Source organism: Tasmannia lanceolata, unplaced genomic scaffold (assembly GCF_043159265.1).
Source record: "Tasmannia lanceolata isolate RefF3 unplaced genomic scaffold, GAP_Taslan_0.1 ptg000003l, whole genome shotgun sequence".
In the NCBI taxonomy this organism is placed as follows: Eukaryota; Viridiplantae; Streptophyta; class Magnoliopsida; order Canellales; family Winteraceae; genus Tasmannia; species Tasmannia lanceolata.
Window position 1 is genome coordinate 57,812,448 of NW_027518680.1, and position 27,839 is coordinate 57,840,286.

Genomic DNA, 27,839 nt, shown 5'->3' on the forward strand with positions numbered 1-27,839 from the left:
CGTTTTGGACCCCACCAAAAACCCAAATTTCAAAATTTCGGACCGAAATTTTGTATCACTTTTTTTTTTAGTAAATATTGTCATTAAACCGAAATTTCGGACCGAAATTACCGAAATTTCGTAAAGGGCGAAAAATGGAATTTCGGAAAATTCCGGTTTCGGTCCCCACCGGTATCCGAAAGTTCGGATTTCGGTCAAAATTTTAAACCATGCTTTCAGCCATATCCCTCCCCTCCTCTCACCGTAACCCTCTCTCGTACCCATCCTGTAACCTACGGTAATACCCCCTCCCAGCCTCCCAGCCTCCCGTACCCTTCACCCAACTCCCAACCAGCTTCTTTCGTAACCTATTTCGTAACCTACGGTAATACCCCCTCCCCCGTATTAACCCCCCACGCCTTCCGCAACCTACCGTAATATCCCCTACCCCGTAACACACCCCCCACTCCCCACGCCTCTTCGGTAATACCCCCTAACCCCCAAACCTCCTGTGCCTACACCTCGCAACAGAATGGTGTAGTCGAGTGGAAATTGCGATATTTCCTCGAGGTGGCCCACACCGTGCTTTTTCAGGTGGGGTGCCTAAATCTTTTTGGGGTGAGGCTATTCTGACCGCGTGTTTTCTGGCGAATCGCCTTCCGTCCTTTGTACTGTGTGGTGATTCCCCGTATCACACCTTATATCCGCAGCTGGATCTTTTTCCCCTTTACGCCTTGTGTCTTTGGGTGCGTATGTCTTGTCCATCATTTACGTCCTGGTCGGGACAAACTCGATCCTCGGTCGGAACAATGTATCTTTTTGGGCTATTCTCGTACCCAGAAAGGCTACCGCTGTTACAATACCTGTCTGCGTAGGTGATTTGTGTCAGCCAATGTTACATTTTTTAAGTCAGAGCCCTTCTTTAGTCCTCTGTCAGTCCCTAGTTCCTCCAGGCTGGAGCCCGAGGTGTCGTTACTCTCCTTGTGCTTCCAGACATTGGTCCGGCCCCATTACCATCACTTTTTGATTGTCCTGTTGGTCAAGTTGACTCATGTGCTCCCCAATTGCATCCACCGGCTACTACAAAGCACTATCAGCGACGCCAGTGGCAGGATCGACCTCCTCCTTCTCGACCCGAGACATCACCTTCACAGGAAGAGATCTCTTTACCCTCTTCCAAGGTATCCTCTCTTCCCTCTCCTATATTTGTATCTGACTCGCCTATTTCCTCTCGTACTCGCTCTCATTCTACTGCATACCCTATATCTAATTTTGTTTCCTATGATCGTCTAACTCCATTCAAAAGTTTTGTGCTCTCTATGTCTTCTGCTGTGTTACCACAGTCTTTGGATGAGGCTCTAGATCACTCAGGGTGGTGTGCTGCCATAGACCTTGAGATGGGTGCTCTACATTCCAACCAGACGTGGGATCTGGTTTCACTTTCTTCTGGTGCTAGACCTGTTGGCTGCCGATGGGTATTCTCCATAAAATATTTGCCAGATGGTACTGTTGAGCGTTTGAAAGCTCGTCTCGTACATAAAGGCTATACTCAGACGCTTGGTGTTGATTACAATGAAACATTCTCTCTAGTTGCAAAGATACTATCTGTTTGCGTTCTCCTGTCACTTGCAGTCAATCATGGTTGGCATCTTCATCAATTAGATGTGAAAAATGCTTTTCTGCATGGCGACCTCCATAAAGAGGTGTATATGGAGCCAAGGTTTAAAATTTTGGTTTCGGTACCGGTTTCGGACCCTGAAATTTCGAAATTTCGACCGAAATTTCGGTCGAAATCTCGTACAAAAATGGAAACTAATATTTTATTCAATATTAAATTTCAGTAATTTCGGCCGAAATTTCGGTGAAATATTAAATTAATTAAAAAAAAAAACAGATTTTTTGGGTCAAATTTTGGAAAAACCGAAATTTCGGCCGAAATAAATGACTGTTTTGGGTTTTGGTGGTTTCGGTGTCGGTCTCCACCAAAATCCGAAATTTCGGATTTCGGTCGAAATTTAAAACCATGCATGGAGCAACTTGCAGGGTATGTTGCTCAGGAGGAGATGTCCTCTTCTGTCTGTCGCCTCAGGAAATCTCTATGGCTCTGTTTGGTTAGATGAGATTTTAGTGGAAGTAGTAGTCAACAAGGAGGTGACAAGGGTGGGATATGTGTAGACTTGTCAAGAGAAGATTAGAGGGAATTTTGGGGAATTTTGGTAGTGTGTTTGGTTAGATGTCAAAGCATGTGGGAGAATGGAGGGGTGTCATTAACAAAATAAATAGTAGAAGAGAGAGAAAGAGGAGAGAGAAAGAGAGAAAAAAGTAATGCTTACACATGGTATATCATATTCTACTCTTCTCCCCTCTAAAATTTACCAAAAACAAGGTTTGGCATTGGAAAAGTAGGGGAGGGGACAATCCCGCCACATAGGTGCCACCTAAGCAAAAAGCTAATAATTATGTCTCTCCCATGTCTAGAAGTCCAATGGGATTTGAGCTAAAAAATGACAACCAAACAACATTTGGTATTTCATATTCCTAGAAATGCTCAGCCGTCTTTCCTACTTTTTGCAACCAAACAGAGCCTATATGTCTTGAAGCAGTCTCCATGAGCATGGTTTGGCAGGTTCAGTGAGGCCGTTATGCGGTTTGGTTTGAGTCAGTGTCCTGTAGATCATTCGGTATTCAGTCATCAGTCCTCAGCAGGGTGCATTATATTGATTGCATATGTTGACGATATCATCATCACAGGTGGTAATTCAGGGGGAATCCAGAAACTGAAGACCTTCTTACACAGAGAGTTCACTACAAAAGACTTGGGACGCCTCAGATATTTTCTTGGGATAGAGGTAGCATACTCCTCTACCGCCTTCTCTATCATAGAGGAAGTATGTTTTTGATCTGTCGGAGGAGACAGGGAATCTTGGCGTAAAACCTGTGTCTGCACCTATGGATCCCAATGTAAAACTAGTTCCAGAAGAAGGAGACCTGTTGGAGGATCCTGGGAGGTATAGAAGACTTGTGGGCAAGCTCATATACCTTACCGTTATTTGTCCTGATATATCTTATGCTGTAGGGTAGTCAGTCATTACATGAGCTCACCATGTACCTCACATTGGAGTGTAGTGATTCAGATTCTTAAATACCTGAAGGGTGCACCAAAAAAAGGCCTATTATTTAAGAGACATGGTCATATGCGAATTGAGGGATTCTCTGATGCTGATTGGGCTGGATCTCCTGCAGACATGAGATCAACTACTGGATATTGTACCTTTGTAGGAAGTAACCTGGTGTCATGGAAAAGCAAGAAGCAGGACTTCATTGCAAAGTCAAGTGCTGAGGCAGAATACAGAGCGATGACACACATGAGTACAAAGATTATATGGTTGAGATCACTTCTGTTTGGGATTGGTATTGTATCTTCTTCGCCTTCACAGGTGTACTGTGACAACAAGGTCGCCGTCGATATTGCGACAAACCCAATCTTCCATGAGCGAACAAAGCACGTCGAAGTCGACTGCCACTTCATTCGTCAGAGAATTCAGAAGGGGGAGATATGCATTGTATTCACTCGTTTTGCAGATCAGTTGGCTGATATGTTCACAAAGCCATTGAATAATGCAAAGTTGAGCGATATTTGTAACAAGCTAGGAATGTGTATAATTTATACATTCCAGCTTGAGGGGGAGTGTTAGAATAAGCCTAGTAGGGGCAATCTCATCATTGTACTTGTTCTCTTATTATATAAATGCTTTAGTGAGGGGGAGCCTAGCTCTAACTCACTTTTTCCTCTTCATCTTTTTTTTTTGAAATGGCAGAAGTATATTCTGAAAGGGAAGGGGACCGAGATGGACCGCACCCAAAATTACACGAAAAAACAACAACAAAGAAACAAAAAAACATAAAAATAAAAATAAAAAACGAAAACAGCATAATCTACTACGGAGGGAGAAAATCGAACCACTCCAACTCCAAACGGTCAACCCCACTTCTAGCCAACCCATCCGCCTCCCCATTAGCACTCCTCCCCACGTGATCGAAAGTAACAGACGAACCGGATATTAGATCCTCAATTTCATCAAAAAAGGATAAAAATCTCCAAGGAGGCAACACTACTCTTTTCAACCATCGAATCACATTGAAGGAATCACTCTCCACAATGGTATTATCCAAACACTCACTATCTAATCGCTTAATACCATGATACGCCGCCATCACTTCTGCCTCCGAGGCATCACATCTCCCCAAAGGGCCGGAGTAGGCCCACACAATTCCAGCACTTTCATTACGAAGTAACTCGCCAACCCCAGCCGGACCCAAGTTTCCAAAACTCGAACCATCAAAATTCAATTTCCATTTCCCAAAAGGAGGAGCCTCCCAACGCTGAATAATCCGAGCCCGATTTTCCTTACTGAAGCAAACTACCCTCCATCCCTCCCATAGATCAAATGCCGATACAAATCGGAAGGATGGAAGACATTTCACCCAAGATATCGATAGGGCAATAAGGGTGTGTTGGCGTACCGTTTGAAATAGCGTTTGAAACGGCGTTTTGGTGTTTGGTTGGCCAGATCAAAACGGCGTTTTAAACGGCAAACGGAGGTATTGTGTGTTTGGTTGCAAATGCCCCAAATCGGAGTTTTAGTGGTAAAATGACCAAAAAGGGTATTGTTTGGTTGGCCTCAATGTAACTCAACTACTCTCTCATTAGGCCCAATATTAGAAGGTCATTAGGATCTCATTCAATACAATTAAAATTAAACATCATTGTCATAAATAGTTATACTATTGTTCACAAAAAAATAAATTTAAAAAGTGGCACAATGAGTAATTTATATAGAACATAATTCATCACGAATGCGGTCCCGAACCGAACCCATGAAAGCATCATCATGTGCATAGTCAAATGTATCATTCTGATCCATAGCATGATCATAACCCAAACCAACATTAACAGTAGGCATATATGTATCATCATGGTCAGCTCTATCGAACTCCTCATCACGACTTGCATGCTTTCTGATGTAGTTGTGCAGTGACATTGATGCTACAATTAGTTGTATCTGGGTTTTTAAATCGAATTTAGGCATTCTGGATAGCAAGGCCCATCTATTTTTCCATACACCAAATGTGCGCTCTATAATGTTCCTAAGAGAGGCGTGTGCTTGATTAAATTGCTCATTTGAACCACTTATTGGTTGAGTACCATGTCGAAAAGCTGGAACATGTGACCTTTCTCCCTTGTACGGGGCCAAGTATCCCTTCATATTGGGGTAGCCGGCATCAACCACATAATATTTATCTACATCAAAATTTGAAAAGAAAGTTATGTAAGATATTATATATTATATTATATTAAATTTATAGTATTATTTGTGCACTTACCTCCCCTTGGGTGAGGAAAATTAAGATCCGGCGTACGCAGTGCCTCTGAAAAAATCCTTGTGTCATGAGCAGCACCTTCCCATCCTGCCCATGTAAAGGTGAAGCACATGTCAAAGTCACAGCATGCCATGACATTTGTTGAGGTGTAACCTTTCCTTCCTCGATATGGAATTTGCTCTGCTTGAGGCACAATCACTTGAATGTGGGTGCCATCAATAGCTCCAATACAATCTTTGAAGTATGGATAAAATTTTACCCTATTTTGGATGTATGCAGGAATAATATCATTGTAATTAGGCTCTGGCTTAATCATATCAGACGAAAATCGCATTGCACAAGTTAAGATTTTATGAAATTGCCGGCTAATTGTCTCTCCAGAATGTTGGAACCGCTCCTGCATATACCTATTAGAAACGCCATGTCCTAATGTCATCAGAAACATTGCCATTATCTCCTCAATAGACATTGCTTTCGTTGGTGTTAACCCATATCTTGTTTTGAATAAATTACACAAGTTCCTAAATACATGTTTCTCCATACGAAGTTGCTCATAGCATCGGTTTGGTGCACCATCTAATAGGTCCATGATAAATTTATGCCCAGTGTATTTACTTGTTCGGCAAGGTGTCTTGCAAAAATACATAGAATAATACCTAATTGCATCTTGCACACCTTCAACAACCATGGCCATCAAATCTTCATCATCATAATCTTCGTCACTGTCAATTGATTCAATTGATGCATCTGACCCATCTCCTGAATCCATATTCTCTGCAAATAAAAAACCAACAAGTAGCATATTCAAATCCCGTATGGCACACCAAGGGAAGATGTTACTGGTATGCTCCAGGCCTCTATAGTGTAAAAACAGTTCAAAATAAATTGTATACGAATGAAAAAGTTATACATTGTCTTGAGCTTGTTCAACTAACATATAAAAACCAACCAGTTCAAAATAAAAGTAACAACCAACAAGTTGCAATACCCAAAAAACTATCAGAAGTTCACAACCATCGATCACAAGATAAAAAATAACGTCACTTGTCAACATCCAAGTAACACAAGTTCACAACCAACAGATAGAAAACTAATCAATGGGCTGGGGATAGTAAACATCGTCATCATCGAATGACGGTTGCAATGGGACTCCCAATTCATAATGTAGCCAACCAATCTTTGTTTTGTCATCTCCCATAGCCACCCACAATGCACGATTCTCTTTCACCTTGAACAATTTGCAAGCGGCATAAAAATTTAGTGACCCCCTCTCATAACCTGGCAACAAGGCTAATTGCCTCACGATTTTAGTCATGTCAGCATCAAACTTCTCCATACGGACAGATGTAGTCGTGCTCCTGCTTTCCACTGCAGTCGCGAGACGCTCTAAGTTTTTGGAAATATGATTTGCAACCGATCTTCTTTTTGCAACCCTTTCTTTTACTTTAGGCTCTTTCTTCCTTGCTACTACATCTGGTTCCGTCTCATCTTCACCATAAACAGGCTCATTCGAAGATACTGGTGTGCCTACATCTTCATCTCCCTCTTCCTCTATATCAAATGGGGTAGATGGTTTGCTATTTTGCGTCTCAACATGGCTTGCAGAAGGAGAAAATGCAAGTCTTCCAGTTGCAGAAACATCTAAGAACAACTCCTCAAGATCCCAGCACCTTTCCAAGGCTCGACTCCTAAAGCACGCATACTTTTTATTTCTCTACACAAAACAAAAAAAGAAACATTATCGTTTTACTGAAATGGAAAAAAAACTTATAATAAAAATAAATTAAGTTTAAGTTTATTGATTACCTTAATTTGAGTATCCCACCAATCGTCTGATGCATCTATGCAATGCTTCGCATGATCAAAACCCAAACCAGTTGCACCGGTCAACAAAGAATGCCACAACTGCCACTCCTTTTTAGTCGAGTCCCAATGATTTTTCATTTGTTCCTTAGTGAATCCCTTGCCCGTCTTCTCATTAAAACCATCAGTTGCTAGCGCCCACCCTTCCTTAATCAAGTGTGAACCGGGTCTAAATCCCCTCCTAACTAAGTCCTTACATATGTCAATCCAAGCATAATGGCTATCAGTGTCCCATTGAGCTTTCTTAATAATCTCTTTTCCATTTGCCTTCCCTTTTGTAGTCTGGGAAGATTTTTTTGCTTGATCACTTTCCATCTAAAAAATTCAAAGCGTAAGCAAGAAATTCTCTACACAACTCTACAAGGTCAAGCAACAATAGAGAGTATAAACACAAAAAGCTAAATATAGCAGGTATCCTGGATTTGTTATTTTTGTTGGCTAGTGCTAATAGTTAGACACATTGAGATTACTTATAAGCAATGATATCGCATAGTATCCATTTTGGCCATAGGCATGAACTTGGGGTGCTTATCTATTACAGAAGTTGTCAAGGAGAGAAATGCAATGACATTTTATTCAGTGTATATGATGTCTACTTGTGATTAATCTTTCAAAATCATTGCTTCTTACACACAAAAGTAGTATGTGGACTGTGGCTTAGTATGTGGGGTTGTGTGTGGACTGTGGCTTAGTATGACAGGTTTTAGGTGCAGTGAACCTGCGACAGTCAAGAAGGGTTGGTCGATGGGTTTCTAAGGGGATTAGGGACTGGTGTAGGGGAGTAGGAGCAGGGCAGACGTGGAGGGATGGTTTTAAAACAGGTTTCTGGGGTCTGTAATAGGCCAAGAAAGGTACTGGCGTATGGGTTATAATCTCTGGGCAGTTGGGTATTCGAAGGATGCATTAGGGTATATGGAGAGGTTTAGGACAGGTTAACCCGTAGCATGTCAAGAATGTGGGTTAGTGTTGGGATTTAAACTTGGTAATGTTGCAGGGCTATAGCTGGTTGTTGAAATAGAGTGGAGTTTCAAGGATGCAGGCCGGAGTTTTGAGAACAGATCTTGAATCTGTAACAGATTTAGGGCAGTTCAAACTAGGAAATTGTAAGGTAGGCTGACGGTAGTATGGGTTTATGAAAAGTGGGTTGTGGAGGGGGTAAGGGGTGGCAGGTTAGGGAACAAAGGTTCAATCTTGGGATGTATTTCTCAAACAAAATTAATGGATGGAGAGCTGAGATCGGAAATTGAAATTAAAATAAATTAAGCAAGAAAGATATAGGAAAGTAAAACCTATAATCACTTTGTGTTCTAGGCATCTCACCTAGGATTTTGAAGCATCACACCTCAAGAGTAATCAATCTCAAGTTTATTCAAATCATCATTCCATAGGTTCAATGGCCAAATGCCTTGAAAAACAGAACATGTGCAGTAGAAAGCTTGAAATCCCAAAACTCCTTCAAAGCAAGCAAAATAAAACCTAAAAATCCATAAAATTAAAAAAATAATAATGTGTTGTATAAGTCCACTGAGGGCTTTTATCAAACAGAACATGTGCAATACAAACCTTCAAATCCCAAAAATTCTTCTCAAAGTAAGCAAACTAAAACCTAAAAATCCATAAAATTAAAAAAATACCTCTGCAGAGCAAAACCCAAGAACCAGACGTGTGCCTAGGATCAAATGATGCCATTTTTCTCTTCACAACAGAATTTCATAAACTCATCCACTAAAATCTGAAACTACCCACAAAATCCAATTTTCGGTTTTTAGAAACCCTATTTTCTGAGATTTAACAAGATTAAAAAAAGGAAAAATGAGTGGAAAGGAGAGAGAGAGATCCGTACCTGCTATGAAGCTTGGAGATTCGTTGCTTGGGAGATGTCTGGAGGTTGAAGACAAGTATCGTGTCTTCTTTTTTTGGAGCACAGCAAGAGTCGGGAAAGAATGGTGAAAATTGTCGTTTTAACTTCTGTCAAAAAAACAAAGGTGTAATAATGGGTTTCGTGAGGGTAAACATGTAAAATTCCACAACCTAAAAACTCCGTTCAAAACGGCGTTTTGCAAACGGACCTCCCCCCCTCCGTTTGCAAAACGCCGTTTTGAGGGTTCAAAACGGTGTTTCAAACGGCGTTTCAAACGGTGGCTGCGCACCCAAACACTCCCAAACGGCCGTTTGGCCCCAAAACGGTGTTTCAAACGCCAAACGGAGTTTTAAACGGTACCCCAAACACGCACTAAAGCCAATGAGGCGATTTAGCAATCCCTTAAAAAACTCTAGAATTTCTTTCTTTCCAAATCACCCACCACACCGCAAGCAAACATATATTCCACAAAGTTTTTCCTTTCTTACTCCATGGCACACAACCCCATTGCTGCAACATACTTGGAATAGAGAATGGGAACACCCAAGCAATACCAAACCTCATAAATAGGAAAGCCCATATCTAACGCGTGAATGAACAATGCATGAAAAGATGAGCCACAGATTCCCCATCTTCCAAGCATAGAGGGCAATGGTCAATAAGCAACATACCACGCTTTCGAAGGAAGTTAACTGTTTGAATCCGATCACGGCTTACTGCCCACCCGAAGAAACAAACTCTTGGTGGACATTGAAATTTCCATACCTTGGATGAGATGGAGGATACACCATTAGGCATTAAGATAAGATAGAAAGATTTGACGGAGAAGATGCCCGAAGATTCCGCGGTCCATATTCTTTTATCCAAACCGTTCCTCTTAATGTAACACCCATCAAGAAGCTCAAGAAAACGGGATGCCGACTCTAACTCCCTATCAAAGAAATTCCTCCTGAAAACCAGTGTCCAAACAACTACACCCCCAATAAGGGCAAAACAGTCCCTCACTAAAGCCTCTTTATCGGAAGCAACTCTATACAAATCTGGGAACAAATCCATAAGAGGCTTCTCCGCACACCACACATCATTCCAAAATTTTATCCTATCCCCTGAATAGACCCTAAATCTAATGTTCAAATTAAAAGAATGAGCCATTTTCAAAATATCCCGCCACACTGTCAAACCTTTCTTCTTAAAGCAATCATCTGATTCCCATGACCCGGCAACCAACCATATTTACTCCCAATCACTCTTACCCACAATTGAGAGCGTTCATTGCCAAACCTCTATAACCATTTACCCAACAGAGCATGGTTAAATTCTTTAACTCTCCTAATACCCAAACCACCATTTTTAATGGGAAGGCAAACTTTATTCCAACTCACTAATGGAATACCTTTTTTTTCATCATTTCCTCCCCATAAAAATCTCCTTTGAATTTGTTCAATCCTCAATGCTACACTAATTGGGCACTTGAATAGAGACAAAAAATAAATTGGGATATTGGCCAACACCGCCTTGACCAACACAAGCCTTCCCCCTCTAGAAACCAGATTCCTTTTCCATGTGTCCAACCTCCTATCAATTCTTTCAACAATTGGTTCCCATAAGAATTTATTAGTTCTACTAACCCCCAAAGGAAGACCCAAATATGAGGACGGTAACTGATCCAACTTACATCCGAGAATTTTTGCCAATTTAACAGCATACATCCTGTAGAATGTTAACAGCATACTTTTTCCTCTTCATCTTCTCTCCAACAAACGCAATTTAAGCTCTCAAAGGAAGGAAAACGTGGGACTTACCACACTTGATTGGCAGTGATAGTCCGCTACCCCATGGGATATGAGAGGGATAGATGAGCATTATGAGCTGATGAAGTACCTGATTTTGCGAGAGAGGCGGCTTGGGCAGTGGAGATACCCCTAAGGCGTTTCATTTCTTGGACCGTATAATTGTAATCAGCTTGGGACATGTTGATCATATCACCATCTCTAGGCCTTAAAGAGCATCTGGAGTCGTATTGATCTGAAAAGTACTAGACACACTAGAATATGTAGATATACTGTGGTCCATAGAGGACAACTTCTCATAGAGATCTCAACATGTCTCTCTAGTATGTTTATTCCTGCTACAAAAGGAATACTTTTTTGTCTCCAGAAGACTTGTCACTTCCTCTACCCCTTCACCATCACTATAGGTCCCACCACTCTCCCTTCCTTCTGGATCACCACTATGCCCCTCTCTGCCTCTTCCAACCAGTCCCTTAAAGTTAAAAATGAAAACAGATATGTCTATTAAGAGGAAGTTTGCATTGCAAGTCTTCTACATTTATGTCTCTCTGTAAATTAGCATACATATCATTTAATGAAGGATCTGATTTTTTTTGGTAGCTAAGCTGTGATCGAACCTCCGACCTCTAGGTTGGAAAGCAAAGCCTTTACCATTGAGCTAGAGGCCCAATCCCAAAGGGTCTGATTTCCCAGTATGTGAGCTCTTATTGGCTCAACTCTGCATTTAAACTCACCTACAACTTGAAAACTCTTTTATTTTCATTTCCTTTTTTAGTTGTTAGCATCCTGTGAACATTGAAACTTAATGTCCCCAAAGAATGCTTACTCTTTCCATAGCTCTCTTTATTCAGTGCAATACTTATGTAGGATGTAGCAACCTGTCTTGTTGAAGTAATGGACCAATCTTCTGATGCTGCTGAAATATGATCAATACTCTATTGGTTGGTGTATAGATCATGAGACGTATCCCAGATTTCCGAGGAAAAAGTAAGAAAGTACATACTACGACTAACTAGCCATATGATTCAACAAACATGAAATTACTTATAAATTATTAGATTCCCAATCACCATAGTTGGGATCATCATATTTTAGAGGTTTAATGGATCCATTAATGTATCCATATTTTTTACCTCTAACAAAAAATTTCACTACCTGAGACCATTGTAAAAAATTACACTTTTAGCTGTTGTATCCTCCTATCCAGCGTTTGCAAGAAGTTTTAAACTTTAATCGGCACCTCTATAAATCCCCTGGAGATATTTGAAGACTGTTCATTGGTCGAGGTGGTTACATCTGATTGAGGGACTCAACGTCTTCAGTGAAGGTATAGAAATTTCGCACTTATAGTACGCAGGTAACATGCTAATATTCTGCTAGATGGATGAGTAGAAAGCTAAAAATCTAAAGGTGGTTCTCAGATGTTATGAAGTAGTCTTAGATCAACATATGGAACTTATCAAAATCTGTCTTGCTAGCTATTCATTTGAGCGAGGAGGAGGCATTCGCTAGAACCTCGGGGTGTCGGTTTCCCTCCCGAATAGATATTTGTGTCTCCATTTGTGTTTTGGTCTGCCATCATTGAGTATGTGAGATCCAGTTATCGAAAGGGTTGAAAGGAAGATGGCCTCCTGGAGAAAGCAGTTGCCTTCTTATGGAGGAAGGGCCACCCTTGTCAAAGTCGTGCTTTCAAACCTCCCATTATATTATGTCTTTATTCAGGTGCCCCAGTTCATACTTGTCTGTTTGGTCTTCAGTCTAGCATTAGAAGCAGTTGTCAGCAGGTTATCAATTAACATCTGATCTCATATCATACACAGGCATCAAAAGTATCTAGGTGTCCTATCTATGACTATGGTATTAGGTGCGAATATGAGATAATGATTTGATGCCGGCATGTTTGTGGCTTATGCACTTTATAATTTAGAAAGTCAGGATGCTGTTGCCTGTTGCAACGACTTGCCATTGGGTGCAAGTGCTTCTGGAGGATGACCTCTCTACCCTGTAATTTTATCTAATAAAGGAACAATTTAAAAAGCTACACACATTGATTTCTAACCTGTCTTAGTAAGGCTCTTTAGATTATTCCTAAAATATGCATTTTTTTGTTGGTTGAGTAGTTCATAACTTCATATCATATCTTAATGAATATCATTTCATATTATTTTCATGGGCTGGAACTATAATCTTTGGTCCATGTTATCTGTCTCCATGTGATTGCTCTAGGGAACTCAGTTATATGATCCAAAAGCTGGTGGGTGGCGAGACCTAGGCATGCTCGATGTTATGCAGGTAAGATGTGAACTCCCATAATGAATAGCAAACACAGGGACCCATATTACTGCTGACTGTACTGTATTGTCTGACATAGCTTTTGCATTTTTGCACTTCTCCTACCAATCTGGTTGTTTCAGATCTTTGGACGTGCTGGAAGACCACAGTTTGACAAGAGTGGTGAAGGCATTATAATCACATCTCATGACAAGTTGGCCTACTATTTACGATTATTGACAAGTCAACTACCCATAGAAAGCCAGGTATTTAATTCCATTGTTTCTGTGGCAGATTAATTTATTGGGCATGCCATTGTTTTAAATTCAACTGAAATCCGAAATTTCGGATTTCGGTCGGGTCCGAAATCAGTTCAATTTTGGTTTCGGATTCAATTTTGGCTGAAATTTGGTCGTTTTGACCGAAATTTGTACTTTCGGCCAAAATGACCGAAATTGGGAAAAAATGGCCGAAATGACCGAAATTTCAATTTTTGCAGAAATGACCGAAATTGGTAAAAAATTTCAGTTTCTGTGTGAAGACCGAAACATTTCGGTTTCGGGGACCGAAACTGAAACTGAAATTTAAATCTGTGGGTATGACAAAACCTTCTGTACTTTCTCTTTGGACCTAATGCTGCGATGTGAAGATCCAAAATAATGTAGACAGTAATGTTAATCTCAAACACTCATCGATTGTTACTCTGTTAGTTCGCATAGTTGCAATATATCTTTCTTTTTATAAATATTCTGCAGCTGATGTATTCCTATGTGGTCTTTTACACTTATATGATTACTTCTTTTAAAATTTCAGCAAACTTGCTTTCATCTCAATCTTTTATATACTACTTCATAATTATAAAAGTGCCCTGCAATTTTTTAATTTAATAATAGTTGTACCACCCGAAATGTTCAGCACATTCATCTTAGTTTGTTGCTATGGAATAATTCCGTAGATTGTCGCCAATGCAGACATCTTTTGGCAGAGCAGGGGATGCATGTTGAATAGCTGGACTCAAATCATCCCTAGGCCTTGTCTTGGGTGTTTTGGATTCTTGCCAATGAAATGGGAAACTATTTACACCCTAGAAAGGGTGAAAAATGTCCCTTTTGTCTCATCAAAGGAAAAAAGTCCTTAGGTTTTTAGCCTCTGTGAACCTTGGGAACATGTCTTCTCCCCCTTTTAACAAATTGGCACTGAAGAGATTTTTAGCTCTTTTTTTCCTCGATAAAACATCGAAAACCGATTTTGTTTCGAAATGTTTTTCCAAGAAAATTTTTTCTTGGAAAGAAAAACCTGTGTCTATCTATTTTCTAAGACGTTTGACCACTAGTTCCATTCAGTTGACTCTTTGTTTGTCGAGGACAATCTCTCCTTAATGGCATCACGACTCTTCATCTGAATTCTCAAAGATGAACCTGATCTTAAGCCAAACTTTTGTAACAAATCTACTTAGAATCTTACATTATAGGAGAGTTGTGCAGCAATTTTAACAGTTCCACAAGGAATGTGAACTAAATCAATAAAAGTTTTGCTAGAAATCAGATCAAAAGTATATAAATGGCACAAAACTTGTACTCAACAATCCATCATAGTCGATAATCAATCCAAAATTAAGTCAAACTACACATACCGACCCTGAATTCTTTTTCATTCTTAACATTTGATCTCTTCTAATTTTAGCCACAGGAAAACCTAACAGAATTTTCTAAACCTGTACTTATACACCCATAAAATTAACATTGAAACCAAGACACATAAGGCTGCCGTCTGAAAACCATGTCGACCTTTTCCCCTTGGAGATTTCTCAAAACCATAGTCACACATATTTCGAACTTTTCCGAAAATATTGTGATTTTCCACGACAATTTGATAAAAAGACAAAAACCTGAAATTATCCGGAGATTTTGAAATATATGACTCAACTCAACTCAACTAAGCCTTTGTCCCAAACTAGTTGGGGTCGGCTGAAATATATGACTATATCTTCATATTTTATTTTTTATCATGAAGTTAACACAAAAATGCTCTATAAATTCTTGATATCTCTGTTCTTATTTTTTCTTAACTTTATTTTTATCTATTTTATTTTGCAATTTTCCCCAATATAAATCCAATAATAACAAAATGAATTTAAAAAATTTAGAGACACGCGCCATTTAATAAAATATCCTGAGATACACCCTTCCTGATGCTTGAGACATTTATTCACTGTGGTCAAAACCAATTAAATTATTTCTAAATTTCCTCAACTTGTTTTGAACATGTTTCTTCTTACACTTAAATCGTACCTAAGAACAAATTCTCTCAAATCTAAAAGCCTGAGACATTTCCATGTTCTGAAAGGTAATTTTAGAATGACCAATATAATTATTTAAACAGAAAGTCCCATCCTGTGAATTTTTATCCCAAATCAACATGTGTGGACCCTCTTCTGATGTCACAATGATTTCATTGTAATGTCATCAGTGCAACTCCTTTGGTTCCCACTTTTGGTTCCTTTCTTCAACCCTTTTCTTTGTTCTTTTTCCTTCATTGCGTGCCAATTTACAAGGCTTCTTGGGCTTTCGTTGCATCAACAAGTACCATTTTGGTCACAACCAAGAGGTCGGGGGCTCGATCCCGGCTTACCTAAAAAAAAAAGGGTACCTTTTTGGCCCCGTCTACAGCCACCTTATATGTCTAAGAGAGTGCTTCTGATATTGTTCTCACTAGACACATTCAGAATAACTGATTATCATGCTAATCTCCAAGGATGCACAATTTTTTAAATTAAGAGACCTACAAAGAGCTGACTTGGCACTGGTTTAGAAAAATTTTCAACCCTTTCAGTAGTGCTTTTCTTGACTATATTTGGATATTTGACTTCAATAAGCTCCGTAAAATGCTACTTTGACTTTCATTTATTGCCTTTGATCACTCCTTTAGTGTAGTCATCATTTATTATTGCTACTTGACTTCCCATTAAAGTTAAGTTTGTGAAAGCCACAAGTTTCCAATTGCATTCAAATTTTACACCTTAAAAGGCCAAATTTTCCATATAGTCAATGCCCAAAGAATAACTAGGTTATGGATTCTCCCCAGTAGCTTTGGTATGGGTGCAGCATATCTATAGATTGAAGGACTACCCAAGTCATAGCAAAAATGGGTTACCCCTAAGAGCATCAGGAAAAAGACATTTACGAGAACAAACCTTGACAGCCCTAACACCAAACACTTATTTCTATAATAAGCTTCTGTGTAAATCTCATCCAACCAACCAATTGAGTCCGGGAGTGGAACCACCTCTTCATCCTTTGATTCTCCCCAAATTGCTATGACTGGGGCAGGTCAAAATGCATTTTGATTAGGCGTAAGTAATCACTTATTCGGACCCGATATCTAACTAAATTGGGTTAACTCAAATGAATCTGGGCAAATTTTGATGGAAGGGTTTTCTGTTTTGTTTTTGTTCCTAGTAGCCATGATGGTAAATTGCTGATCTTGAATGTGGACTACGAAAACTGATGTACTTTGCTGTGTGGAATACTTTTGATGTTTCATTGTTTTGCTGTGAAGTTCAGGTTTATATGCCAAGTATTTCTATTTATATGAATATTTAGATAGAAATGAATTATCTTTTTGCTGCTAGTTGTTGAGATCTATTAATTCTTCCTTGGAAGAATTGTGTTGGTATTCATTTTTCTGTGGTTGAGACATTTTTGCAGAATAAGTAAATCGTTTCTCAAATCATGAACTATGTACCCCGTGATTTCTACAATTAAAATTGAAGTGCTTGATGCGGAACATTGCCGACTTATATACACCAGTATTGGTTGTTGTAGACACCCAATTTTGTCAAGGTGGAGCTAATGATAGGTTGTTGCGAGGAAGAGTCTCATGACGAGTCCCAGAGCACTATTCTTTTCTCAATCTCTCTCTAGGTTATTGAAACAGGAAAGTGCTTTTCAAAAATGATTTCTATCCCAGAGATGCGACAAAGCTTGTCTTTACACAGCACCCGCCTTTTACGGCACAACCAAAAAGCCCGTTTTCACATAGCATTTCAGCCAACAAGTTAACTTTGAGTCAAAAACATCCGTTTTTACCCAAAAACGCTTTATGTCCCGAAAGCTAGCGATATTAGACTCGTTGGAATCTCCCTGGAACGAGGAATCCAACGGACCTGACCGCGTGCGATTTGGAGTCCAAACTAAGGAGTTACGGCCCCCCGAAATTCCCCGAAAATCATAAAAAAAGACAAATATCACATTTTCCAAAATGTTCAGGTTCAATTTTGCAACTTGCGAAATTGAATTTTCCCAATTTCGCAAGTTGCGAAATTCCCCTGGATTCTTATAAAAGGGAGGGGGGGGGGGGGTAAGAGTAAAATCAGATTATAGCTTCAGAAGAATGTTCACTTGTTTTTTAGTTTAAAAACCCCTTCCGACTTTCAGAAAACCTTAGTTTCTGTACTCTAGAAGAAAGAAAGTAGAGAAATTCTTAGGTACCTTACACTGTGCGTCGGCACTCTGCCGAATTTCCGAAGGCTCGGAACGACATCCTTCAAATAGCGTCGTTCTCTCAAATTTCGTAGAACTTTGTGCTATTTTTCCATAATAGCGCTGTTGTTCTACCGAATTTTCGGAGATATCGAAGCCCCTTTATCCGAATAGCGTCTTTGTTATGCCGAAATCTCGGTAAACTCGAGGTCCCTTCGTTTAGATAGCGCCGTTGTTTTGCCGAAATCTCGGCAAACTCGAGGCCACTTCGTCCAGATAGCGCCTTTGTTCTGCCAAAATCTTGGCAAACTCAAAGCCCCTTTCATACAAATAGCGTTGTTGTTTTGCCGCATTTTCGGGAAGACACGAGGCTACATCGTCCAACTAGCATCATTACGCTGCCGATTTCTTGGAAGAAATCCTCGCACCTTTTTTGGTAAAATTACATTTATTTCCCTGCTTTCTGCACTTCTGTTACAAAAAACTAGTGCAGGGTAGTTATCGGATTTAGGGTACCTGTTACCCTAGATCTTGCAACGTAAATCCCTCTCATCTCTTTGTAAATAAGGCTACGTCACCTCTCCTTATCCCGCCGCTCTGTCTCCGGTCCTAATATAGACAAAAGAGACAGAGATGAGAGCCCTGGTGCTCTACGGTGTTGGACAAACGGAGGGAATCATAAACCCATAGTTTTTTTCTTTCTCTTACGTATTGTCTTTTCCGTTTTATTTAGTTATCCTGATTGTGGTCAGCTGCGAGATCCTTTCGGGACTCATACTACAGCATAAGACTTCAATCCGGATAACGACTTGAACCGCTAATTTTATTTTCTTTGTAAATTCATTCAATTTGCATTATGGAATTAAAGCCTAATCCAAATAAAGGATAAAAAGAGAAGTTTTCTGATTAAATTCTTCAAAAATGCCAAATCAAGTCATGAGACCGGGTTTACCCGGGCATGAGGGGTGCCTAACACCTTCCCCGAATGTAACCATAACCCTTACCCAGATATCTGTAAGGACCATGCCTTAACAACCAAAGCAAAATTACGGGTTCTAGGCCCTAAGGAAGAGAACCCCTTTGGTTATTGCTCCTCCAATGAAACTCAGGTATCCATCTCTGTTTCATTGGAAGAGCAGACATGGGTCCTAGGCCCTAACCTAGGTGGCGACTCTGAGTTTCTCTTTCTTGTGAAATCCGGACCACGATCCCGAATTAACAAGAAACACAGATCAACAAATACTCCCAGAAAACCCGATGTGGTGATCCCCTACCGTGCCCAGCGCACGCGGGAAAAAACCGGCTCCCACAGTTGTACACATGGATTACCCTGTAAACATGCATATACACACAATTATGTAGGATGTTACCTTTAGGCCACATAGTAATTGTACTATGCAAATAGTGGTATTATTGTAACTGACACATATTGTTATCATAAAGGCAATAGGAGGCAAGTAGTGGGCATGGGATTCTCCCACTTTCTCCAATACATGGGTGTTATTATCCCCTTTTCTCTTCATGCTGTTTTGAGTTTGATAATTAAGTTAAGATTGTTGCTTGGCACAGGTGTGAAACCTATTTTGGAGTGAGTGAGACAAGCTGGAAGCCCTTGAGTAGCCATTAGCTGCTTTGTGTCCACTCTGTTGCATTCTTTTTGTCTTTATTCAATTGTTTTGTTTGACTATGGGTGGATCATCAACTTATTCCCGAGTATGATACTTCACAGTTATTTTGTTATTTGTTTCAAGTTCGAATTCGTGCTAAATCGGACATCGGAGGATTTCCTTGATCTGTATTCTGTTGACATTGATTAGCGATTTTGTGTAAGTTGTAACACATAAGATTTATAGCATGCATTATATGGTATGGTATGACATGGCTCTCTTAGTTGGCTCTCTACTTTAATGTTATTTGTCTTGATTAGTTTCCCTTACGTACTGCAAGTTATATTTCCATCACAGGCATTGTTACTTATTTGTCTTTCTTTCTTTGGGCAGTTCATTACCTCCTTGAAAGATAATCTGAATGCAGAGGTTGCCTTGGGCACTGTGACCAATGTTAAGGAAGGTTGTGCTTGGCTTGGATATACCTATCTTTTCATAAGGATGAAGGCTAATCCTCTGGCTTACGGGATAGGATGGGATGAGGTATACAAAAGTTCAAAAAAACTATTGCACTCTTCAAGTTTCTTACCAACTTCATGTGGAATAGTTGGGTCATCATGAATGAAATTTGATATCCTGGAATACAACACTGTTGCTTGCACTTGGATGTTCGTATCAAAAAAATTATTTCAAACAGCGACAAGAGTGCATCTCGTGTAATTTGTGCTTGGCCTCTTTTTTGGTTCCCAATTATATGACACTCATAGTTTTTGTTATGTTTAGGTATTGTGGCTAATTATGAAGGAAATCTGATTTCTATACATTTAGGAGCGATTTCCTAATGTTAAAATTGACAGTCAGTGTCTTTCATGATATTTTTCTCTTCTGCAGAGGTTGATTTCAAAATTCAATGGTCTTCTAAAATACAAGCCTTTGGTATACATTAAAATACTATTGCATCTGGCCAACCTCCACTGTTAAACATTATGTAGAATCCAATGGGAATGACATTGAACATGGAAAATCACATTCCCATCCCTCCCTAGTCTGTCATTTGTAACCAAGATTTCTGATTTTGGTTTCTGTATGTATTTAGGTCATGACAAATATAGAAGCATGTCGGTTTCGGATGGAAATTTCATTGGAAATCTAGTAAAATCACGGAAACATAGAGAAACAAATGCAGATGATAGGCATTTAAGATGAAACTTCAGAAACTGCACGAATAAGCGCAATTATATACTCAAAACCCATCACATAAGTGAAAAAACCCCATAATGGTTTGATAATATCGAAAACCTTGTGACATGGATTGATTACATACTACATACCACATATTTAGAACCATCACATGAGTTATAAAACACCTATAATGGTTTTACTACATCAAACACCTAGTGACATGCATTGAGTAGATTCCTCATTTGACACGTAATTCATACAAATTCTCAACTCAACTCAACAAAAGCCTTTGTCCCAAACTAGTTGGGGTCGGCGAATCCTTTAGAAAATTTTCATGAAGATATATATATATATATATATGTATGTATGTATGTATAATCTCAACTCAACTCAACTCAACTAAGCCTTTGTCCCAAACTAGTTGGGGTTGGGTAATGAATCCCTTAAAATTTTTTCATAAAGAAGCTGAAAGAATCTACCCGGATCAAATTGACCAAGTCTAATCCTGACACTAGTTGCGTTAGTCTACATGGATCATTTTCTTCCATTCTCTCCTATCCAAGGCCATGTTCTCTGTTATGTTCCTAGCCATCATGTCTTTCCTCACTGCTTCTACCCAAGTTGTTTTCGGTCTGCCCCTTCCTCTTTTTACTCCATCAACTTGGCACGAATCACTTCTTCTCACTGGAGCATCCAAAGGCCTACGTTGGATATGCCGTAACCATCTTAAGCAGTGCTCTCTCATCTTCTCCTCAGTGGTGCCACCCTCATCCTTTTACGGATGTCTTCATTTTTAATTCTATCTAACCTTGTGTGGCCGCACATCCATCTAAGCATTCACATCTCCGCTACACTCATCTTATGCACATGCTGCTTCTTGGTGGCCCAAACCATCTAGCCACCTTAACAACCCCCAATGGCTCGAATCGCTGGTGATTGTGGCTCCATTGAATGAATCAACTTCTCCCCGCTGAACTATAACTAGACATCTCATTCCATTTAATATTAGTCCCTTCGTCATGACTCCAAGGTCCTTCTTTAAGCAGTCTATCCTTAAACATATTTAGTTTTTTCTTTTTGAGATCCCACCACCTTGTCCTCGGATGTCTAACATCTCTATCTTTTCTCTTCCAACGTTTAATGCATATATCCAACATCACCAGCCTATGTTGTGTGACTAAACACTCCCGGGTATGACTTTACAATCTTTACACGCAGCTCTGTCCTCTCTCATAGTGAAGATAAAATCTATCTGGCTACAGTTGGTGCCACTGCTAAAGGTTATCAAGTGTGAATATCTTTTCTTAAAAAAAGTATTTGTTAACATCAAATCATATGCAACACTCCAAAATCTAGTCCTCCACGAACCCTCTCAAAACCTCCACTAGTTCTTCCCACATGCATGTTTAAATCTCCTCCTATAAATAACTTCTCTCCATGTGGTATTCCTTGGACTACTTCATCAATATCCTCCCAAAATTGCCTCTTAACAGAGTCATTTAATCCTATTTGAGGGGCATAAACACTAATAACATTAATCGTCTCTTCACCTAATATTAATTTAATTAGAATAATTCTATCACCCTTCCTTTTAACATCTACAACTTCATTTCTTAGGCTCTTATCTATTATAATCCCTACACCATTTTTATTCCTCTCTTTCCCATTATATCATAACTTGAAACCCGTATTTTCTATTTCCCTAGATTTCTCTCCTACCCATTTAGTCTCTTGAAGGCAAGCTATATTAACTCTCCTTCACTCAGCGTATCAACTAATTCCCTCAGCTTACCTGTTAGTGAACCTATGTTCCAACTGGCTAAACGAATCCTACTCTCTTGGACTAGCTTCCTCGCACCCGTCCAGTAAAGTGCGAGGATCCTTACTCATTTTTCACCACACTCGGACGCCGATGTGGCGTGTCACTAAGGGAGTGATGGCCCAGGACTAGCCTCCTCACCCCACCCCCCGCACCCGCTCATGAAGGTGCAAGGACCCTTGCTCATTTAACACTACATCCAGGCATTGATGCAGCGCGTCGCTAAGAGGGTTACGCCCCAACGAATTTTCTACAAGATTCTTTTCATAGTGGCAAAGTTTACGACAGGCTGCCAACTTGACGCCAACCCTCCTCCTTTATCTTGGCTTGGGATAGGATGTGAAAAACACGGGTGGAGTTCGTAATTCATACAAATATTTATACAAAATACATAGACCTCATTTCTCATGCAATTCATATAAATATATTTACGCAACACATGTTGGTATAGCATACTACTAATACACTTACGATTTTGTTTGCGGTATATGTTTCGGATTCGGTATGCATTTCAGTGGGGATGGGAATGGAAACATTTTGCGGTTTCCTGTAAGTTTCATTGGAAATTTAAAACAATTTCTATATATATTGAAATGCACACATCCCATACATTGCATATTCTATCATCAGAATGCGCTGCATATTTGTTTATCACATGCTTTCGTCTTATGAGTTAAAACTTAAAAGTCTCATCACAAACGCTTGCAATGCATGTAAGTCTATCCGTGTTGTATAGATGTTTACACATGCTTTCACAATTGTTACTTCTTATTATACACTTAGCTGTGTTTTTGTTTATATTTCTGATTGCAGCTTTTCTTCTGAATTGCATGCATAACATATTCAAGATTATTAATGTTTCCATTCTTTTTGTATGTTATCAAATATTATACGCCATTAAAAAAAAATGTTATAAAATATTATTTAGTAATTTATAACTTATATAAGATCTTGTCGTAATTTTTTTTTGAAATATGACATATTTTCATTGATACTATGAAAATTACATTGGGGACCAGGAGTCCCAACTGGCATTACATAGTATCGAATAAAGCTGGCCAGGGCATACCCTGAGCCAGAAAGACCTGAACAAAAACAACAAAAATCTGGGTCCTTTCTTCCTGGACCATGCCATGGGCGGGTCACTACAATCAATCCAAAAAGAAGCTTTCCCCGACCATGCCCAGCCATTTGCCTTGCACTACGATCATTCTAACCTACATCCATCGTCTTCCTCAACCAACCTCAAGAAACCCCAACACTTCTTTAGAGCAACACCACCACATTCCTTTCCTAATAGCAGAGTAGAAGCACTTCCAGGCGGCATTGCCTCGACAAGCGAAAGGCCATGGTCTCTCAGGTTATTGAGGATCTAATACTTTCCTCGGCGCACCTGGAATCTGACATCATATGGGACAATTACTCCTGCTATCTCTCCAATCCACCATTCTAAAACACCACCTTAACACCAACCAAATGAACTAAACCCAACTTTATGGATTCCACAAACTAAACAACAAAACACCCGACTTCCCCTTTGAACATCCATTTTTCCTTCCCCACTCCACTAATAGTAAATAATGACAAACATAACCATATCTAAACTCAGCACTTCATTGGAGACAAATGTTTGTAACCCTCAGTACCCCCACTTCCTCTTAACAAAATACCTCTCCCACCCTGGAAGTCTTGTGAGCCAGATTAGCCTCCTCGACCACCAATTCTGCCATATTTTCCTTCCAACATGGCGATTGAAGTTTCAATTTCTTTTGTCCAACTCCCTTTCAAGATCTTGTCGTAAATACATTTATTCTTTTTCTAGTCTTGATTAAAGTTCATGTTTCTGGAATATCCAGTAATGTTCCTAGTGATCTTGTAACATGGAATTGTCATTCCATTTGATTCTCTCGAGACTGACTTTCTGATCTTGTTTTCAACAGTTTTAAATGAACCAGGCAGTGTAGTTTCTGTTGACATCTGTATTTCAACATTTATTTTTTTGTCTTGTTGTCAGGTCATTGGTGATCCTTCACTGATTTCCAAACAGAGATCTCTCATAATAGATGCGGCACGTGCCCTCGACAAAGCAAAAATGATGCGTTTTGATGAAAAAAGTGGCAATTTTTACTGTACAGAGCTTGGTCGTATTGCTAGTCATTATTATATTCAATACTCCAGTGTTGAAACTTACAATGAAATGCTTAAGCGACACATGAATGAAAGTGAGGTACTTTCTAGTCTTTTTGTACTTGCTCTGTTTTGCTATTTCATATTCAGTTTCTTACATCCATGGTTTTAAATTTCAGCTGAAATCTGAAATTTTGGATTTCGGTTGGGGCCAAAACCGAAATTTCGACAAATTGATTTTTTTTTCAATGAAATAATTAATTAATACTTTTTAACCGGATTTCGGGATTTCGGCTGAAATTTTGGTTTCGAAACCGAAACCAAAATTTAAATCCATGATGTAGCTTACATCCATAATGGTTTTTTTTTGTTCTGTTATTTGCTACAGCTGATTAATATGGTCGCCCATTCTTCTGAATTTGAAAATATTGCTGTTAGAGAAGAGGAGCAGAATGAGCTAGAAACCTTGGCTCGTACATCGTGCCCAGTAGAAGTCAAGGGTGGTCCTACTAATAAACATGGGAAAATTTCTATCCTCATTCAGGTAGATGCTTACTAACCTTGAAAATTAATATCATCGCTCTGTTGGCATTTTTTATTTGCATTTGTGTAAAGGAAGTGTTATTTTGCATTCTGCAGCTTTACATTTCTCGGGGAACAATAGAAAGCTTTTCTTTAATATCTGATGCATCATACATCAGTGCAAGCCTGGCCCGCATCATGCGTGCTTTATTTGAAATTTGTCTGCGCAGAGGGTGGTGTGAAATGACTTCTTTCATGTTGGAATATTGTAAGGCTGTAGATCGCCAAATCTGGCCTCATCAGCATCCTCTCAGACAGTTTGACAAAGATCTTTCATTAGACGTTTGTCTTGCATCTTTATTTTCTTCCACTTTTGATTATTCTAATTTGTTTTTTAATAGCATTGACTATTTTAATTTGTTATTGCTAAATCTTATATGATATTGATTTGTTTTAGATACTGAGGAAGCTTGAAGATAAAGGAGTTGACTTAGACCGGCTTATCGAGATGGAGGAGAAAGACATTGGTGCCCTGATTCGTTATTATCCTGCAGGGAAGGTGCATTTCTATTTGTAATATGGTGTTCTGAATGTGTGTGTGTGTGTGTGTATATTTTTTTTTTTTGGGTTTTAATGGGTTAGATGCATGATATTTCCCACTTACATTTGTGTTGAAGTTGATCAAACAATACCTAGGATATTTTCCGTGGATCCAGTTGTCTGCTAATGTAAGTCCAATCACAAGAACTGTTCTCAAGGTAACCTTATTGTTCTTGAGAGTTGTTTCTCTAAGCTTTTGAGATATCTGAGACTGTAGCATGAAATCCTTAGTGTTAGATATTTGCCTCATATTTCCAGGTGGATTTGCTCATAACACCGGATTTCACTTGGAAGGATCGTTATCATGGTGCAGCTGAGCGTTGGTGGATTCTAGTTGAGGTGTTAACTTTTTATCCTTATTTCAATAATGTTATTTTTGCTATCAAATGCTAGCATCACATAAGAAAATCCCTGGATTTTATCTTTTGCTGTTCAGTGTATCCTGAATATATGCAGTGTTCTACAAGAGCTGACTTTCTTTGGATATCATCTTTACCCTTAAAACACTATGATTGGAAATTGTAATGGTGCTTAATCTTTGTTAACACCTTCAGCAAATATGTAATTTCCACTATTGTGCAAAGCATTGTTTTGAAAATCTTACAATTTGCGATTCGATTTTACGATTCAAATCAAATCTTATGCATAACGATTTGAGTATCATGATTGAATATTAATTTATATGAATCTTACGATTTACGATCGAATCTTGAGTATCATGATTGAATATTAATTTATATGAATCTTACAATTTTCGATTGAATCTTACGATTCGATCGTAAATCGTACGATTTATATGATTCTTGCGATTTACCCGAATTAAGTTTTGTATAAGAGAAAGTTCATAAAGATTGTAAGGAAGGGGGATGACCATTCAAGATGTTTTCAGAAGCCGCCAGATTCTCCCTCTGGTGGCCCCTGTCTCTGGGTTCCCGTCGGACTGTCTTACCTGCCCTTGCGGTCTTAATCTTGACCGTCTAGCGGGGCATTTTCTAGACTTTGTTGAGTATGGTTATCATGCTTTGGAAGTATTTGAATCCCTGGGGATCTTTAATATTTGTTGCCGGCAATCTTTGAGCTTGTTTGGGCAAGGAGACAATCTGATCAGACCCCATTGGGCTCACCCCAAGATCTGACTTTGGATCTCTGGGAAGCATTGAGGATAGGGACACTAGAGTGAGAAGATTGGATTTTGGGGCCAGAAGAGCCCCCGACCGCAGAGCTTCTGAGTTTAACCAATGTGTGCCATCGAATGGCAACGATTAGATGTGTGCGAAGTGCCGTTATAAGAACTTTGGCTCGTGTAATGTCTGTTGGAAATGTTCAGGGCCTAAGAATAAGCTGGCTCCATCCATGGTTTGGAGACCTAAAGATGGTCCTCCTCAGGTCTCTGTTCATGACGACCTCCCGACTATGAATATCCCAATTAGTCTGGTGGAGGAAAGGAAAAAGAATCTTAAGAGTTGCCTCATTGGGAGCTTGAAGTCTGGATCCTGGTTGCTGGAAGATGTTTGGGCTAGAAGTGTTTGGGGTCTCCCCGACCTGCAAAAACCTTATTCCATCAATTTAGTGGACATCCTGTTTTGCTTTGATTCGGAGTCCCAGGCCACTTCTATTCTCATGCGTGGAGGTGACGCCCTGGGGGGATACTCTCTTCTCTTCAGCCTTGGTTCCAGCATATAATACGGGTGCTAGAACCATAAGAATTAGATTTTATGATATCCCCCTCCACGCTTGGGCCACGTCGACTTTGGAGATCCTTGGTCAATACCTGGGCCAGGTGATCTAGACCCACCTTTTTGGCAACCATGACCATTGCATGGATTTTGCTTTGGCTCTGATCATGACACCCCTTTGGAAAACCATCCCCTCCTTTATTAACCTAAGAATAGAGTCTAACAATTACCCAGTAGGAGTTAAGGTAATTTCCAAGGATAGTATTAAATATTAATAGCCTGGTGATGTCGGCAGTGGGGGAATCAAGCAGTAAAGATCTATCAGCTTCTTTTGAGGGCCCCGGCATGTAGGTCTCCGGCAAGGAATCGCCGGCGATCCCACCAGAAAAGGTGGCAGATACTAATCCCGAGGGTAGTGACAGTGGCAGGGAGCCGTTGGTGGGACCCTCTTTGAATTTTGAATTATCCAGATCTTCGCTTGCTCCAGCAGACATCTTTTCGCCTAGATTGTCAGAGAGTAGAACCGTTGCTGTGAGTGGGAAGTGGGGCCAGCCTGGAGAAAGGGCGATGCTGAAATCATTAAATGTAGCAGCACCTGGCGAGAAAGGTAAGGCCCTTCGAAAAGATCTTGCTGACAGTTGTACGCTGAAGTCTGCAAAAGAGAAAAAAGCCTTAGAAA

The 27,839-nt window shown here is 39.7% G+C and overlaps 2 protein-coding genes across 2 annotated transcripts in view; one reads left to right on the forward strand and one right to left on the reverse strand.

Annotated features, from left to right (window-relative positions):
• LOC143856698 (U5 small nuclear ribonucleoprotein helicase) overlaps nt 1-27,839 on the forward strand; it is a 93,102-nt gene that overhangs the window by 19,595 nt on the left and 45,668 nt on the right. The window contains exons 17-25 of the mRNA XM_077366969.1: nt 13,102-13,167; nt 13,290-13,412; nt 19,628-19,777; nt 24,250-24,462; nt 24,751-24,906; nt 25,002-25,226; nt 25,342-25,443; nt 25,562-25,642; nt 25,743-25,823. Of these exons, the coding sequence (XP_077223084.1) occupies nt 13,102-13,167; nt 13,290-13,412; nt 19,628-19,777; nt 24,250-24,462; nt 24,751-24,906; nt 25,002-25,226; nt 25,342-25,443; nt 25,562-25,642; nt 25,743-25,823 (1,197 nt within the window). The remainder of the gene's footprint in view (nt 1-13,101; nt 13,168-13,289; nt 13,413-19,627; nt 19,778-24,249; nt 24,463-24,750; nt 24,907-25,001; nt 25,227-25,341; nt 25,444-25,561; nt 25,643-25,742; nt 25,824-27,839) is intronic.
• On the reverse strand, nt 4,736-6,130 carry LOC143858831 (uncharacterized). The gene is made up of 2 exons (XM_077369546.1): nt 5,365-6,130; nt 4,736-5,281 (listed from the first exon to the last, which is right to left on the reverse strand). Exons 1-2 carry the CDS (start codon nt 6,128-6,130, stop codon nt 4,812-4,814), a joined length of 1,236 nt encoding a protein of 411 aa, XP_077225661.1. The 3' UTR covers nt 4,736-4,811.

What these genes read in the sequence shown, in the direction of transcription:
- LOC143858831 (XM_077369546.1), bottom strand. Translation starts at nt 6,130, where the DNA reads ATGGATTCAGGAGATGGGTCAGATGCATCAATTGAATCAATTGACAGT. An exon ending in TTTTCCTCACCCAAGGGGAG is followed by an intron (nt 5,282 to 5,364) that starts GTAAGTGCACAA and finishes ATTTTGATGTAG; the next exon opens with ATAAATATTATGTGGTTGAT.